The 19,720-nt window shown below is 36.3% G+C and overlaps 2 protein-coding genes across 2 annotated transcripts; both read left to right on the top strand.

Annotated features, from left to right (window-relative positions):
• The first annotated feature begins 1,341 nt into the window (after positions 1-1,341).
• LOC107037191 (prostaglandin E synthase) lies at positions 1,342-3,534 on the top strand. The gene is made up of 2 exons (XM_015255594.1): positions 1,342-1,542; positions 3,128-3,534. Exons 1-2 carry the CDS (start codon positions 1,414-1,416, stop codon positions 3,521-3,523), a joined length of 525 nt encoding a protein of 174 aa, XP_015111080.1. The 5' UTR covers positions 1,342-1,413; the 3' UTR covers positions 3,524-3,534.
• Positions 3,535-18,266: 14,732 nt separating this feature from the next.
• LOC107037150 lies at positions 18,267-19,241 on the top strand. Its single transcript, XM_015255538.1, has one exon. The coding sequence runs from the start codon at positions 18,267-18,269 to the stop codon at positions 19,239-19,241; it is 975 nt and encodes a 324-aa protein (XP_015111024.1).
• Positions 19,242-19,720: the final 479 nt, after the last annotated feature.

Here is a 19,720-nt window from a genome sequence, read left to right as displayed (position 1 = left end):
TTGAACTACGTTTCGAATACTCAAGGCATTGCTCTTCAAGTGCATTTTTTATTCTGAACGTATTCGAAGAACAGAACATAAAAAATTAATTGATAAAGATTTATCGAGAATCAAAAATAGAAAATAAAAAACCAAGTGCAAGAATAGAAAATAATAAATTAATTGATGAAAATTCATTGAGAATCAATTCATCAATTAATTTTTTATTTTCCATTCTTGGAGTTCTTTCAGAATGAAAAATGCGCGTGAAGAGGAATGCCTTGAGCATTCGAAACGAAGTGCAGTTCGATTAATGATTGTTGCCAACTTTTATTGCTGCTCACCTGAACATGGCTCAATGGAATTTTATTAACTTGAAAACATATGGCCGAGAACGTCAATTTCAGTGGAAATAAAAAAACCATAAAAAATCAGTGGTGACGCCCTTCTGGGCCTTTCTATAGGCTTCTCCGCAGCTTTGCCGCTAGCATTGAGTGGCATCGTCGTAAGTTTGTACGTTTCACGGACTCAAGAACAGGAGTGAACTGAAGGTTCGGGGCTATTTTTTATATATTTAGTATTTTTATTCATTTTATTGTTATTTTGTTATTTTTCCTGTAGAAACTATCGATGATTGGAAACGTATGGCACTTTGTAAAAGGAGCGGGAGGCCTTTAAAGCTCATAAAAGGAAATAAATAATACAGTACTTCTAGATGAACAAGTTGACAATTGTATTTTTTAAATAAATGAGTATAGTAATTGTTGCTAATAAAATAGCAATTGGCTTCTGAAATTTCCAGAGCAATTTTCTAACTGTTAAATGTCTTCTGTTGTATAAGCTCGGGTGTCCCACTATCGTGGGATAACCGATTTTTGAAAAAATTCGAAAATTCTAAAAATTAATATAGGATTTGAATTTTGATTTATGTCGATAGATAGGCTTCACCAATATCTAATTTGGATAAAAAATATTATAATATTATAATTATAATATAGTTATAATTTTCAAATTTTAGCGAAAATGTTACTGAAACTAATGATTGATGCCGATTCATGATTAGACGAATGTTCTGAGATTTTCATAAGGATCACTCTTGCAGATATGATCTCGCCTCATAAAAATGGTTTCTGCGGATCTCACATTTTTGAATATTTTCGAAAAATGATCTTTATGTAAAATTGACACTTCCTGTTGACTATTTTACCACATTCCACGAGGAAACGAGATACAACATAAGACATGACAAATGTTGAAGTAAAACAAAGGGGGGGGGGGCAGAGGGGCGATTCCGGTTTTTTCTCCACAGAGTCCTTTTTCAGATGGGTTTCGATAAGCCGCGTCCCAGTTTGAATACCTCAGCAGTCCGAGTAGCTACGTCTGCAGTTAGAAGCAATCGCACCTCTAGTATAGTTCACTCCTCAGTCAGGTAAAATGTCCCTCAACGGGACGTACACTATTCCTGAAGAATTTCAATCACTATATGCGTGGTGGGGGAGCATTCTTATACTAGAAATGATGGTGTTGATTTGGTTCACTGGCCAGACTCGAGTAAAAACACAGGTAAAATTTGCGTATATCTACACATGGAAGAGGGAAGCAATATTTCAATCCCTTGGACGAAAAAAAATGGCCAAATTAGTAACGATCTATATCGAAAAAAAAGTTTGAACTGAACTTGTTCATGGAGCGCGATTGTACTCAAATCTACGAGGAACAAATACTGGAAACGAGTGATCTTTCACATATTAAGGGTATTATGGCGGGGTCCATAGCTGGAAAAAAAGCAGAGAATTCAATGAAAATTGCTGAACAGATTAGTCGATCCATTTGAAAGCCGTGTGTAAAATGTTAAGACCCCTACTTAAACAATAATAATGGGAATAAATTTTTAAGTTGCTACTTATACACGCGGTTGAATGGGACATCCGTAATTTTAGTGCTTTTCCTACGTTATTGATCTATCGATAACGTAGGAAATTCACATAAATTACCTATGCCGCATTCAACTGCGGGTATAAGTAGCAACTTCAAAAATTATTCCCATTATTATTATTTAAGTAGGGGTCTTGATATTTTGCACACGGCTTTCAAATGGATCGAATAATCTGTTCAGCAATTTTCATTGAATTCTCTGCTTTTTCTTTCCCGCCAAAATACCCTTAAGAATAATTCTCTCTAAAAATCAGAGAAAAAATTATAACTCTGAGGAGTTTTTACTTAAGGATAATCGGGCGAGCTGGGACAGTTGGAAAAAAAGCAGCCTTTTTTTCTTTTTTTTTACGTATTCTTTAAATGATGGAAAAGGCATGTGCAAAGTTTCAGATTGCTGGGGAGCATGGTTAATTTATTATGAATTTTTGAAAAAGTGGTCATTTAACTCGTGATTTTATGGAAATCACCAAAAAAACTACAAAACTCAAGGAAAAAATGCAGCCAAAGTCATGAAACTTTAGACACATTTAGAACATGTGATCAATGATTTTTTGAGTGAAAAAGATGGTCGCCTAGGAGCATTGTTTATTAATAATAGCGACAAAAGTACTGAGAAATGAAATTTCTGCGCACGCAGCCCAAACGAGCAGCAACGTTTCAAGTACCGATCGGATGGGGGTAGCGCGGTCAATTTAAACGTCTCTTGAGAGAGAGCGATGAAGTGTTGTGATTAGAGCTCCAGTGGTACTAGCTCCTGGTGAGAAAAAAACTGCCGACGATGTTGCCACTTTTTCGCATGGATTAATATTTTTTCATTTATTAAAAAAAACAATCTGAAAACCATTCAATGCGTGGAACAGATACGAATAAATTTGATTAGCTCCAAAAATAATTTTTAACCGGAGATACTCCCTAATATTGCCTGAATTTTGAATCCGAATGGGAAAAATTTTTTTCTTCAGTGATTGGTTTTCTGCAGGAAAACAATAGAAACCCCTCCGCCTGACCTCCTACATTTCCTCCTCGCCCGATTATCCTTAAATCTACACGGAGAGAATTAAATCGTAAATTTTACCATGGCCATAGGAAAGATTACTATGGTAACATAGTAAAAGGGTTTTCAACTGTCTTTACATAGTAATTCTTACTATGTCCCTTGGTAATGTTTACTATGACTCATGGTAAATCTACTGATAAAATGAAAAATTTTCAGACAATACACAGTGAAGAGGACCGAAGGTGGCTCGAAAATCCAAATGTCACTCTTCATCCTAATGGAGGAGGCCATCCGAGTGTTCATCGGATTCGGAGCGCCCACTTCAATGACTTGAAAATCATCTTACCGTTTTTGTTGATGACACCTATTTGGCTGACGACATCACCGCATCAGTTCATCGTCAAATGGTTTATACGTTTATTTTCAATGTGTAAAATATTTGACACTATTTGTTGCATGGAATTGATCAAGGCTCCCGGAGCATCCACAGTCTTACTTACCATCTGTTATGGTATTTTATGTTATATTGGTATAAGCTCATGGTTATTCTATTCAATTCTTCAAGGCCATTCCATCGAAGAGGCATCTACATTGAACAATGTGATCAGCTAAATTTGTGAACGAAAAACCTGAATTTTTAAATAAAATTTTTTACACAAAAAAGAATTAGTTTCAATGCAAACCTACCTATTATTTCTGTTTAAAAAAATATGAAATAGGACAATGGTAAATACTATTTTGGATATTCATGATTCCATTTAGCGGCCAGTGCATTCAAAGTTCGAAAAATAGCACGAAACAGATGGCATCCCAATCCCTGGGCCGCTGACCCTGAAATCTTTCAATCTTCCTCCTCCTCCACTTATTGAAAAATACAAGAATAAAAACCCGCAGTTTCTCTCATGTTGTGGCAGAACTGCACTTCTGGGAACCATACCCCCACTCCCATCGCCGCAATATCCACAAACACAGGTGCATAAAACTGACAGCCATCGAAACCCATACGGAAAAATTCATATTTTGAAAAATATATTTAAAAATTAGTGATGTCACGAGAAACTTTATGAGACAAAACTTTGGAGAGATGATCTCGGTCTCAATGAACATGAAAATCTTTGCTGTCGTATCAGTCTCAAAATAGGGGAGAGTCGACCTGTACCGCTCGGCGTGCAATACCGCTCACCCGGTTTTCTCAATAATTATGAAATTAAAAATTTTGTTCTTTTTCCTAATGTAAATGATTTGATAGCACGATGTAATTTTCGGAAAAATTCCACTTCACATACCACTTTGAATATAAAAAAACACATAGCCAGTTTTCGAGGTTCTTACACTGTACAATCGGAGGACCAGTAAATAAAGTCGCTCGGTCCTTCGGTCGCTCGGTGTTTGACAGCTCGTCAGTGCGAATGCCGGTCATTGGAGGAGATGACGTAAATAAAATATAATTATCTTTTCTTTTTAAAGAAAACATGTTCGATAATCAACGATAAAATGCCGATCAATTTTAACGAATATGTAAAATAGTTGGGATATGCCGTTACAATCCCTCAGATCCGATGAATTCATATGGTTATGTGCATATTTCCCTCTGTTGTTTAGCAAAATGCCACAAGTGAAGAAACTCGAGGAGAAAATGGGGGAAAGAACAGGTGAAGACGTAGACGCGGCTTTGAAGGCTGTGAAACCCGAAATATTTTTATTCATTCAACTTTTCAATCTAGTAAACAAGATTTAATGTATTTTATCCACTCATTTCGTTTTATTTTTTTCCTGTCATTTGACAGTTGTTGATAGCAGGTTAGGTTGCAGCGCGAGCGGTACAGACAGCGGAGTGAGCGATATTGGAACCGCACCGAGCGTTATTACCCGACAGCGGATAATACCGCTCAATCGGCTCTCACTTTCATTTTTCATTTATTTTACAAATTTGGACTTGAGTTAAGTCTCTGAACTTCAGAAATAACACCTTGAATAGTTAAACAAGAAATTAAAATAATTGTTCACGTTCCGGGTTGATGTTTAAGATCCTAAATTTGGGATTTTCCCTTAGGTGAGCGGTACAGGGCTATCCTCCCCTACGCAGCATCGACTCCTCTCGCGATGATTCCGAGGTCAATTTATCTCATGTTGGTCTCAAGTTTTTCGTGTTTTTTTAATGTAAAATCTCGGTTTGTCTCATCTCGGTTTTCTACATATTAACAAGCAGTTGACCGGTCCTATATTGCAGAAGGCATGTGACTGTTACTTTATGTGTTATTTGTATTTTATATTAATTTTTGATTTCTACCAATTCCATTGGTAGTAAGCTTCCGAATGGATCCATAGCAATTCCCTTTTTCAGTTTACAGGAGAAACTATTTTCTCACGTCACATTCCTATCCCAATTTTTCCTCAAGTTATTGTGCGAACAAAGAATTTAGAAAACACCAAAAATGTAAAATCGCTTATACGGAGTTGATGAGTATTTTGAAAAAATAAATGAAATCGATCAAGTAGTTTTTGAGATATTGACCAATATACCCAGAAAACAATTTTTGCCAGTGCCATCTAAAATTTAACAGGACATTGGCAATTTGTTGACAAATTGTCGACATATTGTTTGCTGGGTAGCTTTATACAAAAAGTTGAATATCTCAGGAACTACTGGACCGATCGGGCTGAAATTGTGCATCAAACTTGAGCTTAATAGTACTTAGTATGGGTCAAAATTTCACGTCCATATCAATGAATTTTCCCGTATTAATGTCATATTTTCTAAAATGCAACCCAAAAACCGAACTATCAGACCCGGACATACAGACATTTTCTAAAATCATCATTTCTTTACGTTTCATACCATTCTACATCATTTCCAAGCAAAATTAGAGAATGCCAAAATCCGACGAATACCATGCTTCCATTCGGAAGCAAAAACGCGAAAAACTGGAAACCGAGATGAGATAAATTGACTCAGACTCATCACGAGAGGAGTCAACACTGCGTATTTCAAGACTGAGATGAGACCAAAAATTCCCGTGTTCACTGAGACCGAGGCAATCTCCCGAAAGTATTGTCTCGTGATGTCTCGTGAAATGTCTCATGGCATCACTATAAAAAATATCTTAAATGGGCCCAATTTACATTTAAAAAAAATGAAATATGTTTGAAACATATATATTCTGTATAAATTTGAAAAATATATAGAATTGGCCCATATATATTTTTTAATAATTTTTTGATGGGGGAAGACTGAGTTATGCCTCTGAACGGCAACGTGAAACCAATTATTAAACCCTTCATTTCTAATCATCTGATATAATAATTAAAGTAAGGTCTTATCGGAAAGGAATTCGATAACCCAGTGTGAAATGACTTGCGAGTATCCGCACGATAACAAAACCCCTCCAGATAAAAAATTTATTTAAAAAACTTCACGAAAATAATCATAAATAAGCAGAGGACAGTGAGCATATGACAGCGCGCCATATGACAGTCACTGAAAGATGTATTTCTTCTTTCGCCATTAATACATTGATGGCGGGCTTCTGAATGGTCTGAAATATTACAAAAGTTTACAGCTCTACAAAAATAACGAGCAGCAAAAATTTCCGAGTAGATATCCCGGAGAAATAGAAAATGTAGGGTAGCGGATGCCCGTACCGCCCAGGTAATACCGCCGGGTAATACCGCCCACCCGTATTTCTCAGAATTGGCTGAGAGAAAAATTTGTTTCATTTTTTATTATGCAAAGATTTGATAACAACAAGTAATTTCAACTGAAATTCTTAATTTTCCCCCGTGGAAACATGGTTTAAAAAATCTAAATTAGTTCCTACCGAATTCTTAAAATATTTCGACCCCAGAATTTAAGATTTTTCAAATTTTCAGTTAATAGACAATAACATGGAATAATTAAATGGAGTGTGAAATATATGTTTGTTATACATTTCCACATCCATTGCGACCTTCTCGATAGCAGAAATATGTCTTCATCAGTTGTTATTGGCTATTTTATCAGCCTCCGCGTTCGTGGGTAATTCCGCCGCAGAGTTTGTGGGTAATGCCGCCCGGGGTTTTTATAGGGCTGCTAGACTCTGCAGCTAGCGGGCGGTCGAATGATAGCTCGATTATTTAAGGTCGTCGGTGGCCACTGGAACGTCCGGTAAATGCAGGATAATTTATTATTATTCACGTGAAATCTTTCTCAAAATGGAGCCAAAAAATGGAAACGAAGGATGAAAATGGAAAAAATTATAACAGTTGGTCTGCATTGCCCAAAAAAGTCATTAAAACAAGGTGGGCGGTATCGGACGCATGCCGGGCGGTATGCTATTCTAAAAAGAACATACACTTAGAGTCGATAACTATCGATATCTCGCAAGTCTGTCACGCTTATTCCTCATTGGTTCACAGTCGTCTTAGGCAGCAAATTTAATTCAGGATTCATTTAATTTTGAGATTTCCAATTATTATTGATACAATTACAGCGCGCTATAGCGCGCGTTCGGTCTCGTTACCTTAAAAGTTCGATTCCATCGCTCATTGGGCGATGGCAATTGCATTACATAATTAAATATGTTTAATGTTAAAAAAAATTGTCCTCTGCGCATTTTCGAGTAAACACCTCGAAGAACCCATTCTAACCGTTTATGACTCCTTGTAGAGTGCGCGGCTGGAAAAAAGACTGATTTCCCTTAGGTGGGCGGTACATGGACCAACTACCTTAAATATGCCGGTCGAAATAACATCTTGCATTGTAAAAATTTCGGATGTTTACCGCCACCTCCATGGGTGCTATAAGAATTCAAATGTTTTGAATACTTCGTATGAACGGGTATATATACTTTCTGTCTAAATTTCAAGGTGATATGTCGAGTTTTGCATAAGTTACGGTGATCAGAAATGTTTTTATGAAAAAACGGGAATATCTCGAAAACTTTGTATGAACGGGTGTATATGTTTTGATTTATTTAGATAGAAGGCATCAAAACGAATATTTTGAAAAAAAAGTGAAATCGGTTGCGTAGTTTTGAAGATATTGCACCAAAAAAAATCAGAAAAAGTCGAATATTTCCGAAACTACTGATGTGATTGAGCCCATTTCAAATACGAATTGTTGTTATCATAAGAGAAAGATTCTGCCCAAATTTCAAGTTGAGATCTCTATTTTTGCACAAGCTAGAGTGATTAGCAATTGTTTTATGAGAAAACGGAAAAACAGGACTCTCGAAAACTTTGTATGAACGGGTATATATGTTTTGATTGATTTAGATAGAAGGCATCGAAACGAATACTTTGAAAACAAAAAAATCGAAATTGGTTCACAAGTTTTGAAGATATTTGTGGAAAACGATTTAAAAACGAATCGCTTTTTCTCAAACTAGGCAGATCGCGCGCGTCGCGCGCTACCTCGGTTGCATGAAATTGATATTTGTCGTCATTTTCATGAATTATAAATCCCCCGACTTACGAACTACGTGATCCTACATTATGTCAATTTTTTTATTATATTTCAATCATGTTTTAATATTTATATCAGAAATAATTATAATTATTGTGGCAATTAAATTAACCAACTATAAACCAACTTTTAACAGAAACTTCACTTCATTCTCCTGACAACTTCACAAATGATAACGATGTTCAAATCGATTCGTCATAGAAATTGATAGATCGAATCGAAAGCTTCATCATTACCAATAAATGATTTCGAAAAATGGAAAATATCAATGCATTTTTAATGGGGCATCAGTTTGGTGTCAATTTTTTGAACGTAAATGTAATATTTTCATATTTAAGCATTAGGTACTTACACAGATTTGGACAATAACCGAGGAAATTTTCCTCATGAAGAGGAAAAAATTTGAATTTTCGCAGCGTGATATCCCAAAATCAAATTATTATTGCTTATCAGAATTTATCTATTGGATGGAATGGATAAAACACGGTATTAAATGCAAGATCTCGATAAGATCTTCAAATTAGTANAATTGGATGAAAATTCCACGAAATCAGATTTTTTATGTACCATTTTGAAGAACTAACAATACTCTTCAAAATGATGTACGAATTCTTCACTTTACTTCAACGATAGTGATTGAAAAATGCGAACTAATCTGAATTCAGAAAAAAATCAAAAAATTCAATTTTTAGATAAAATCTCCTATAAGTTGATCAAACTTGGCTGTAATTAAATAGTTCAGGGGTCCATTTGAAGGCAATGTAATGTGCTTTGAATCATATATAACATATTCCCACAAACTTGAAGAAAAAAACAGAAAATATCATCGTTTATAGAAAAAAAATGGAAATTTTCAAAACGTGACATGCCAAAATCGATGCATTATCGCATGTAACAATTGATCTAATGGTTGGAATCAATAATATGAGGTATCAATTTGAAGATCCCAATGAAACCTTCGAATTGATATATGATATATCCCCGCTGATTGAGTATAAACCCTTGATACATTACAAAAACTGTCAATTTCTAGGTGTGACAAAACATAAAAAATGGAAAAAAACTGTAATAAATTGATGAAAATCCAATTAAATCGCATTTTTAATACACCATTTCGAAAAACAGTACATGTTCTTCAAAATGATGTATAAATATCTTTGTTTAAGCCACTTGAAAGCATCGAAAAATCCATCCGAAGTTAATTTTTCAAGTGAAACATGAAAATTCACTTATCGCCTAAAACTCTCATAACTCAATGAAAAATGGTCAGAATTGGATGAAACAGACGTCACTTTGGAACTCATTTAATGAGCTTTCCAAATATTGTACTATATACATGGTTCATAGAAAAGGAAAAAGAACGTGAGCATAGAAACCAAAGAAAAAAGCCTGGTAACGCTCACGGATCTTTTACTTATGGAAACTGTTAGATCGATTGGGCTGAAATTTTGCACGGAGTTTGTCCTCATTAAGACCTATAATCTGATAAAATTTCAGATTTTTTGTAATTACACTAGCCACTTAAGTACTCAATTTTCTAAAAACTGTGTATCGCGAAGTTGACGATGGACATGACTGTTGGAATTTTTTTTCAAATTTCATGGAATATATTATTGTAAATTTCATGAGAGTGACATTGAATCGGATTTAAGAAAAAAATGGTTATGAAGTTTCAAGTTTTCAGTAGAATTTACGGAAATTCATGAGTTTTCAGTGGGAGTGAGATGGAAATTTTTCAACTTGATTGAATTGTCAGTGGAGAATGAATTTTCAGAAACAAAATGACATAAATTTTCAATTTTTCCCTGAATTTTCCTAATTTTTCAGAATTTTCACAGAATAATTGAACTGAAAAATCAAGTATTTCATTGTTTTCTAAATCATTTGAACAGAAAATCAATGGAATATTTGATTTTTCAATGAAAACATTTCCTGAAATTTCAGTGGAACTTGCACACGATAAAAATTTCCGGAACTAGGCACGGAAAATGAAAATTTCTAACGGTGATACAAAATCAGATGAAAACTGTTAACGGTGATGCTCACATACAGACATGGTCGCCAAACTTCGTATTTTTACGTTTCAGACCATTCTTATCTACATAATTTCCAATCAAAATTAGAGAATGCAAAAATTATTCATTATTAATGTGAAACTTGTCCAATTATAGTGCTTCCAATCAGAAGCAAAAATCCGAATTTTACCCCCGAAGGGAGTGAAAAGATGAGCAAAATAAAATTCCCAATTCTGTTGTTTACATTGACAATTTTGCTGGCATTATTGTGGAGACGAAGAGCGCAGGAGCAACGCGAGAGTGGGAGTTGAAGGCTGAGTGACTGGCGCGTCCGCGCGTAGCGCCCAACGCGGTACATTTCAGCACGAATAAGCAAATGACAAAATTGTGGTGGAGGCAATGGCTTGGTATACGTTTGAGGATAAATAATGTGTTAGTAGCGTGCATGGGGATTAAGTTAAGACCCAATGGGCCTTTGGCGTGTGACTGCGCGTAATGATACACGAACGTAAGCGAATGAACGGATGGAGTGTAGTGGTCAGACGTACTGGGTGGGGGGTGCTGATCAAAAATCGTACGGCCAGCGTGTTTGTCGCCGGGACGACCAGCTGCTCGCTCACCGATTAGGGAAGAGGTGGGTGTGAGACTGGTAATTTTATCGGTTCTATATCAACATCGTAATGCCCGCGATGGAGAAATTACTCAGGGAAATTACGGAATTATATATTTCATTTATTCCGTCTGTTAAATCGTAATTAAAAAGTCATCAATGATGTGTTTAATGATTCTTTATAGGGTTTGTTTATGTTTGCATGCTTGTATTCACGCCCCCTCGTTTCCAGTTTTCTATTTATTTTCATTTTCACACCGGAAATGATTAGAATTACTGAAATGGTGGTGATTTAAATTTCATCGACGCGTTTTATAATGCACAAAAATTTTATTGTTATTCTTTCAGATGCTGGTGGCTCACGCAATACCCAATGAATGGGGTAAGTTTACGATCGAAAAATTTATGACTACAGACTCCATTTAACACTTGAATATTTTGTGGAAAATTTAGATACAAAATCATTTTTACGGTGGAATATTGAAATAAAAATAATGATAAAACACTGGTGATACGACTTTCTAACGCCTTGGTTTAACGTATGAATTATTTATCGGTGTCAATTTGAAATACACCATTCTCGGATATCTGTTTTGAATTATCTTCTGGAATACCAATAAGTACTGCATAAACATGGAATACTGATGTCAATAAACCCAAATGCAACTTTGATTCTGCGTTTCAATCTTTATTCTGCGCTTCATGAATAATGTCGTAATAGCTTTATTTATCGTTTTGGAACGAAAATAAGAATTGTTGAGTGAGTGAAGAATATAGCTTGCTCGGGCATGACTGGCTTCGGTCGAGAAATTGCAATATTTTGGGAGAAGAATGTACACTCAACAACAGCACATTTGTGACACACATTTTGTTGCTGATGAGGTAATGAATTCCAGTTATGTAGGTTTTCATCAATACAATGATACGGTGATTTTTTTAATCAGCTTATTTATTGGTACTTTATTATATGTTGCCATTTTTGCAGGTGTCGTCCCCTTGTATAGCGAGTGGGAATGGGCAGAATTGAAATGAAAAAATATGCGACAGATTACGTGGCTATTACTTTTTGTGTTATTAGTTTTTCCATCTTTTCTTTCTCATTTCTACCACTTTCACTGGTATAGTAAACTTCCCGTTGCATCTCAAACTTATTAAAAACAAGTGGGAAATTGCTCTTGTATTGTACATAGTATAGTGATTTTTGCTAATAAATTAGCAATATATTTTCGAATGGTTATTTTGCACATAATTTCCTTCTATCATGTATAATTCATTGTTTATTTCATTTTATTAAATTGAAGATTTCCATTCATCGAATTGTGTCAGATTTTCAACTTAGTCGAATGTTATCAGCATCGTTATTCTTATTATCCTTTTTCTTCTACACAACCGATTGTCTTTTTTACAGTTCTATCTGTCCTCTCAGCCTTTGATAAAATGTTAATAGTAAAATTCTATTTGCACACACTTGAATGAATTTGAAACATCACATTTGAAGAAACCATCAGAAAGCTTAGGGGAGGTTGGGGTAAAACGGACACTTTTGACTTTTTTTTAAATGTTAATGAGGGATTGAAATGTTGATAAAATTTAATAATTTTTTTTTCAATACAAAGAACAATTCTTTCCGTTTGTGACGAGCCTAAACTGAGCTCAATTGATCAATTTGTTTCTGAGTTATGAATAATTTTAAAAAAGTGTAAAGTGTCCATTTTACCGCACCCTCCCCTACTTTCAGGGAAATTCATGAAAGATGAAAAATTTTCAACAATCATCATAAAAAACAAATTGATCAATACAGTTATTTTAATCATCTCCTAACTTCGATTTAATGGCATTAAAACAAACATTTTAAGATATGATTGAATTCATTTGAAGCATGATATTCAATGATATCCCCGGAATTCAGATTTTCAAGAAATGCAAAATTTGTGAAAATTTTCGAATAAATAAAAAAAAACGATTATTACCATCGCCTTCATCTTCCAACTTGGTCAAAGGAACATCCCAGCAAATTTTTTAAGCCATCATTCAAACAATTCAGAACATTCTTTTTTAGTTATCGTGGGACAACCGTTTTTCGAACAAATTAAAAAATTAAAAAAACTAATCAATGAATTAAATTTCAATTAATGGCGAACAATAGGACTCAACAATACCTACGTTTGAAAAAAAAAGATTCAATTCCATCCATTCATTAGCGAACAATTGAAGAAAAACTTTACCACACATACATACACACATACAGACACCAAAATCACATATTCGGACTTTTTAGACTATATGTACACTAAAAAAAAAAAATTTGCCACTTATCCATTTACTTGCGAGAATTATTCATTTTTTCAATACCGTATTTCTTCGATCGAGTCATTTCCAGCCAATTCTCAGTAGCTCTCAATTATGACAATTATATTGCTCTAGAAGATGATCATGGTAGTTATGACTCTGAGTGAACTCCCCCAATAATTATAATCACTAAAAAAATAATCGAAATTCTTCCTTCTAGACAATAAGAAATTTAGGAAAAATGAATAATTATTTGAGGAGTTCATTCAAGGTCATGTACACCATAGTAATGCTCTAGGCCAACATGATTGTCATAATTGAAACCTAATCAGGTTCGGCCGGGAATGACTTGGTTTGAGAATTATTATTTTGAAAAAATAAATGTTTCTCTCAGGCAAATGAATATTTGGCAAAAATAATTTTTTTTATCGGTGTGGTTACTCTAACATAAAACATAACATAAAACATGACATAAAAACTCGCACGGAGAAAATAAAATAGTGAAGATTACTATGACGGAATCCGCACATAGTGAACGTTACCAAAGTGTTGTAAGAATTATTACGGACATGGTAATAGCTACTTTGGAACATCCTAATGGTTACTATGGGGTATAGTTAGCTCCACAATGGTAGTAGGTACTATGGACAAAGCAATAATTATTATGTTTCATAGTAAGCGTCACTATATTATAGTAAGCGTTATTATATTAACATAGTACTTAATATGCGCTTACTATGTTATAGTAAGCATTACTATGTTACATAGTAAGCATTACTATGTTACATAGTAAGCATATTATGTTACATAGTAAGCGTAACTATGTTAACGATTCCATTCGGAGCCAAAATGAAAAATGTCAGTGCTACCACTAGAATTTCTCTGAAAATTTTCTCTCCGTTTATAAACTGTAATTGCACGGAGAAAATTATTTGGTGAATTTCAACAGCTAGTTGATGCATTCACCAACTAGTTGGTGAATGCATCAACTAGCTGTTGAAATTCACAAATTAGTTGTTGAAAAAAATGAATTACCAAAACCTGTTGTTGAATTTCAATAACTAGTTGCCGAAATTCAACAACTGGTTTTGGTAATTCATTTCTTTCAACAACTAATTTGTAAATTTCAACAACTAGTTGGTGAATTGCATCAACTAGCTGTTGAAATTCACCAAATAATTTTCAACGTGCAATTACAGTTTATAAACGGAGAGAAAATCTTCAGAGAAATTCTAGTGCTAGCATTTACATTTTTCATTTTGGCTCCGAATGGAAGCGTTAACATAGTTACGCTTACTATGTAACATAGTAATGCTTAGTATAACATAATAAGCGCATATTAAGCACTATGTTAATATAGTAACGCTTACTATAATATAGTGACGCTATATCAATAACTAGTTGCCGAAATTCAACAACTAGTTTTTGTAATTCACTAACTGGTTGATAATTAATTTTTGTCAACAACTAGTTGCTGAATTTGAACAATAATTAGTTCAACAACAACTAGTTTCAACTAGTTGTTGAAATGCACCAAATAATTTTCTCCGTGTCGGGTGATGCTGATCACATATCATTTTTCTCAGAATTCTATTAGGGACTGTACGTAAAAATATTCATGAAAATTCTTGTCAGCTTGCCTTCATAGAATATACCCTTCCTATAGGGCAAGTCAAAGAATATTTCGCACCCCCCCCCCTTGTGATAATGAAAAAAAATTAAAACGGCGGCAGAAAACATTTGAGTTAGTCTTTCGAATGAGTAAAACGATGTAACCTAAATAGCGATTGTCACGAGTCGAAATAAAGTGGAAAGAAATAGAGGTAATGATGAAGATTAATGATCTCGGTCATTGAGAGTGAAGTGGTGATTATTCGCAGCAGTGTCACATCTTCGTAAAAACGTAAAAAAACTGGAGGTCTCTGACAAAAAACACCACGAGGATGGTAAAAAAATTATTTATCCTCTCCAGTGTACCATAACTCAAAGGCATCGAGCCTTATCTCGATATTATAGAGTCATCAAGACCCCCATAACGCCCACAGGACTCCATGTTCGAGAGTATCAACTCCGTACAGATTACCATCTCGAAGAATCATTTGTATCCATTATGTGATTTTACACGTGTCAAACCTTACGAAACACTGAATATACTTCACGTGCATCAAATATATTTAATCCTATGTGACTCCCGGGTAATGTCGTTCTAATTCCGTAGGTGAAATGTAACGGCTCTTCTGCGAGACCTGAGTTTCTAATCGGTGATGCAGAATTAGCGAGAAACCGAGCATTCACCATGCCAAATTCATTCCTGGAAATTAAGGTGACATAACTCTTAATGTCTTTGGAAAAATGGAAATTTTACATTCTGCGAGGATGGAAGGAAATGATGAATAATGAAAAAAATTGCCCTCATTTTCTTTCCAATTGAAAACTGGGAATTACTCACGAAAGAATATTATTCAATTAATATATTATGCAACCAGAATTTTTATATCATTGATTCCACAATTGTTGTGTAATTATTAATAATCTAAAAAATTTCGGCTCAGCCATTTACGGACATTAAGGCAAGTCTCATTAATTAAAACACATTCTTTCTTTTCAATGCCTAATTCGGTTGACATTACTCATTGTGAATAATGTCTGAGGAACTAACGTTTTTTCGATTAAGACAAATGGTCATAGAATTTTTGGTGTTAATAAAAAGTTGAGCTTTTTCAAGCATCAAAATAATTAATGAACAGTTGGATTAGATAGAATACACCCAGAAAAAGAATTTATTTCAACCAAATAAAATTTATTTAAATCAAATAAATAAGTTTATTTAAATACTTTGGCTATTTTTCCGGTGAAATGCTTTTCTACTTTCGTAGTCGAACATCGGAGCTTCAATTTGGGCCCCATTTGACCCCAAGTTTCCGGAAATTTTACAATGATTTTATTATCTAAACTTTGTAGGTCTGAATTGGAATCTCGATATTTAACCGTTAGAAAACATTTTAAAAATCTGAAAAAAAATTGGAAAGTTTACTTTCAGATGAAGATTGATGAAATAATTTAAAAAGCGCATAATATATAATTTATAAACAATCAATTTTCTACTATAAAAATCATTTGTTTGAAATCGTAATAAATTTATTCATATTTCGAATTTTACCAAGAATCGATTTCATGCCTAAAAGAATAAGATTTCCGAGGGTTAAAAAAAATTCAATTATTTATTTATAAGCAACGAATGTTTAAAAAAATAATAATTCTGTGCAAAATGTCATTTGAATGACTCTGAATATTCATGATTTTTTTTTTAAATTTTATTCGAAGTTTTACTTATATTAAATAAACGTTTTTTACCATTAATAAATCTTTATTTCATCGAAAAAAAAAATTATTTATACCCAATAAACAGTTTTCTTATGTTAAAAAAATTATTTATTGGAAGTAAACAAATTGTTTGTTTAATGTAATTAAATCCTTTGTTTTGAAATATGAAAAAAAATCAAATAAAGATTTTTACTTGATTCAAAAAACCCATTTTTCTGGGTGTAATAGCCAATCATTCTCATGATTCGAAATGCTACAAAACAATAACAGGATCGTATTCCCTCGATTGAAAAGGGAACATTTCAGTTCCCGAATCCTTGATATCAAAATACACTTAACGTATTGATCTAATGCCTCGACGTCACAACCCATAAAATCCAGGAAACCCCTGCTCTCTGTGTCCCTCTTCTCTCCACTTACAAACTGACCCGCATATATCCTCACGCATGCCCATTTCATCCCACACGGAAATAGCCACTACGTTACAAATGATCCTGGGAAGACGTTTCCATAGGCACAATTTTCACACACATATACTGTGACAAATTCAACGAAAACGTTTAAACTGGTGAAAATAGATCGGGAAGCATGGTTTGTATTCGCAAGTGACTCGGGTTGAGTGCATGCAGAAAATGAGAGAGAAGGGGTCGTATGGAAATGGGGATGATGATGCAGTTGACCTGAATAAGAGTCAGTGACCCATTCTGAGCTCCCCTATTCTCTTGACGTCTTCTGCCTTTACGGAATCAAAAGTTCGAGGTGGGGGGAGGAAAATGTCGAGTACCTCGAGTGACCGTTGAATTTCAAATTTTATGTTCAAACGAATTGGAGTGACACTAGAGTTGGCGATTGTCGCGCACTGGCTGCCTTATAAAATAGCTGAGGTTTTTCTTTCAAATTTCAGCACATGATGAGAATTTTTAACGGGGTACCATACTGAAATTTCAAAATCGACGGTTGATAAAAATAGTTATCGAGCGACACTTCACATATCACGGGGAACCTGGAAAAGTAAAAAAAATGTTGAGCCTGTGGTGACTGTGTCTCCACTATGCCCCTGTCTAGACAGTGGGCCAATCCCCAAATCACTCCAGCTCTCTCACACAGAAAATTAAAACCTAATCCTCAAAACTTCCCTACCATAAACAGTCCATCGCATTTATGGTTATTTATATAATCCTCCGTGCGTCCTAATCCCTCATCATCACCTGGCGTTCATAATCCCTCGTCCGCCTGACCGGCGCCCATGACGTCATGACCGAAATTTCCCCGCCGGGACCCCCGAGCCAATCACAGTTCACCGGCGGAAACTTACAGCGCCGAACCAATCGGAAGCCAGGATTTCACTCATCCCTTCTCCAAATTTTCCACCAATCACATCCTTGCACTCCACTTAAATATCGCACACTTTCCACACTCATCATCATTCCACGCTCATCATTCGAACACTCAACTTGGTCACACAGAGTACAAGTCCTCTTATGGTTTACACTCTCATAACTTTGTATATTTTGTACATAAAAAGAAACTCAAAGGAAAATAATAAACTCAATTTCGCTCAACGTTGGACTACACATCGTTCCATGAACCTGCTCACCTCAACAAATTGGTGACCCCGACGTGATTTAAAATTGAAATCGTGGACATCGAGCAGTCAGCAACCCAGAGGACCTAATGATCTTGGAGCGAGACGCACCAGCGCAGCAGCAGAACAGCCCAGCGACAGTTCCACTGGTCCCGACAGTCATCGCAGACCTCGTCGACCAGTCGCTGCTTCCCATGATGACCCCGGAGCAACAGCAGAGCCTTCTGGTTGAAGGAATGGCCCAGATCGGTCGAGTGGCTCTTCAACTAGGAGAGTTTACTCCTGAAGACCCAGAGCTGTTCTTCAGCATTGCCGACCGCAGCTTCCACGCAGCCGGCATCACCTCCGAGGCGACAAAGTTTGGACACATATGTGGCAAGCTATTCAAGTCGAAGCACGCCTTCGAGGTGAGGGACATCATTCTCAATTTACCACTGGAGAACTCTTACACACACCTGAAGATGGAGCTCATTAAATGCCTCAGCTCCTCTCAGGAAGAGAAGACGAGGAGACTGTTGGAGGGCGCAGAAATGAGAAACATGAAACCGTCTCATTTTCTGCATCACCTACGCAACCTGGCAGGAGCCAGCTTTCCTGACGACACATTGCGAACACTATGGATAACACGCCTCCCGGCCGACGTCCAGGCGTTGTTGGCCACACAACGCAACTCTGCTCTTGAGGATGCCGCAGAACTGGCCGACAAGACAATCCAGATTCTGAAGTCGAGGATCCCACCAGTCGCACCTCAGATCGCAGAGACATCCGCCCACGGCATTGAGGCACTCCTCAGCCTCAAACTCTCTCAGTTGGCTCTCACCCTTGACGAGAAGCTCAACTCGATGCGAGACGAGATCGAGAGCCTCAAGCGGACAAGGAGAGCAGACCGAGGACATCCAGGTGGTGGCGGCTTTAGACGTTCCAGATCTAGATCACGTTCCAAGCACCGGCAGCCAGGGATTGATGGTCCATGTTGGTACCATTGGCGATTTGGACACCAAGCCAGGACATGCATGCAGCCGTGTAACTTCGCCACTCCGGGAAATGGGACAAGCAGTCATTAATGGCGGCTAGTGATTCAGGCCCGACAACCCGCCACCTCTTCATCACTGGTCAGGAGAGCAAAGTACGCTTCTTGATCGACACCGGGGCAGATCTGTGCGTTTTCCCACGACGGTCGGTGCATGAGCCACAGCGAAAGTCCACATACGAGCTGTCGGCGGCGAACGGCACAATCATTCCCACGTATGGCACCATCAGCGTCGCTCTCAGCCTCAGACTTCGACGGATGTTTCCTTGGCGCTTCGTCATCGCCGACGTCTCCAAACCCATCGTCGGACTTCCTGTTTCACTACGGACTAATGATGGATCTTCGCAACAGTAGGCTCGTGGACTCAGTCACTTCACTACCTCATTCGGTCAAGTCGAATCAGTCGACTTGCCGAGCATCAAAACGGTGACAGGCACATCAGAGTACCACGAGCTCCCAGCAGTTTCCCAGCTTCACCAGACCAGACGGGGCAGGCAAGCCCCCGCAGCACAA

This window comes from Diachasma alloeum, unplaced genomic scaffold, assembly GCF_001412515.2.
Source record: "Diachasma alloeum isolate Michigan unplaced genomic scaffold, Dall2.0 Dall_scaffold_00214, whole genome shotgun sequence".
NCBI classification, from domain to species: domain Eukaryota; kingdom Metazoa; phylum Arthropoda; class Insecta; order Hymenoptera; family Braconidae; genus Diachasma; species Diachasma alloeum.
This window is presented reverse-complemented; position numbering and strand designations above follow the sequence as displayed.

Bases quoted from the DNA above. Each gene is read 5' to 3' on its own strand.
- LOC107037191 (XM_015255594.1), top strand. From the start codon at position 1,414: ATGTCCCTCAACGGGACGTACACTATTCCTGAAGAATTTCAATCACTA. The intron at 1,543-3,127 runs GTAAAATTTGCG...AAAAATTTTCAG, and splicing joins AGACTCGAGTAAAAACACAG to ACAATACACAGTGAAGAGGA.
- LOC107037150 (XM_015255538.1), top strand. From the start codon at position 18,267: ATGATCTTGGAGCGAGACGCACCAGCGCAGCAGCAGAACAGCCCAGCG.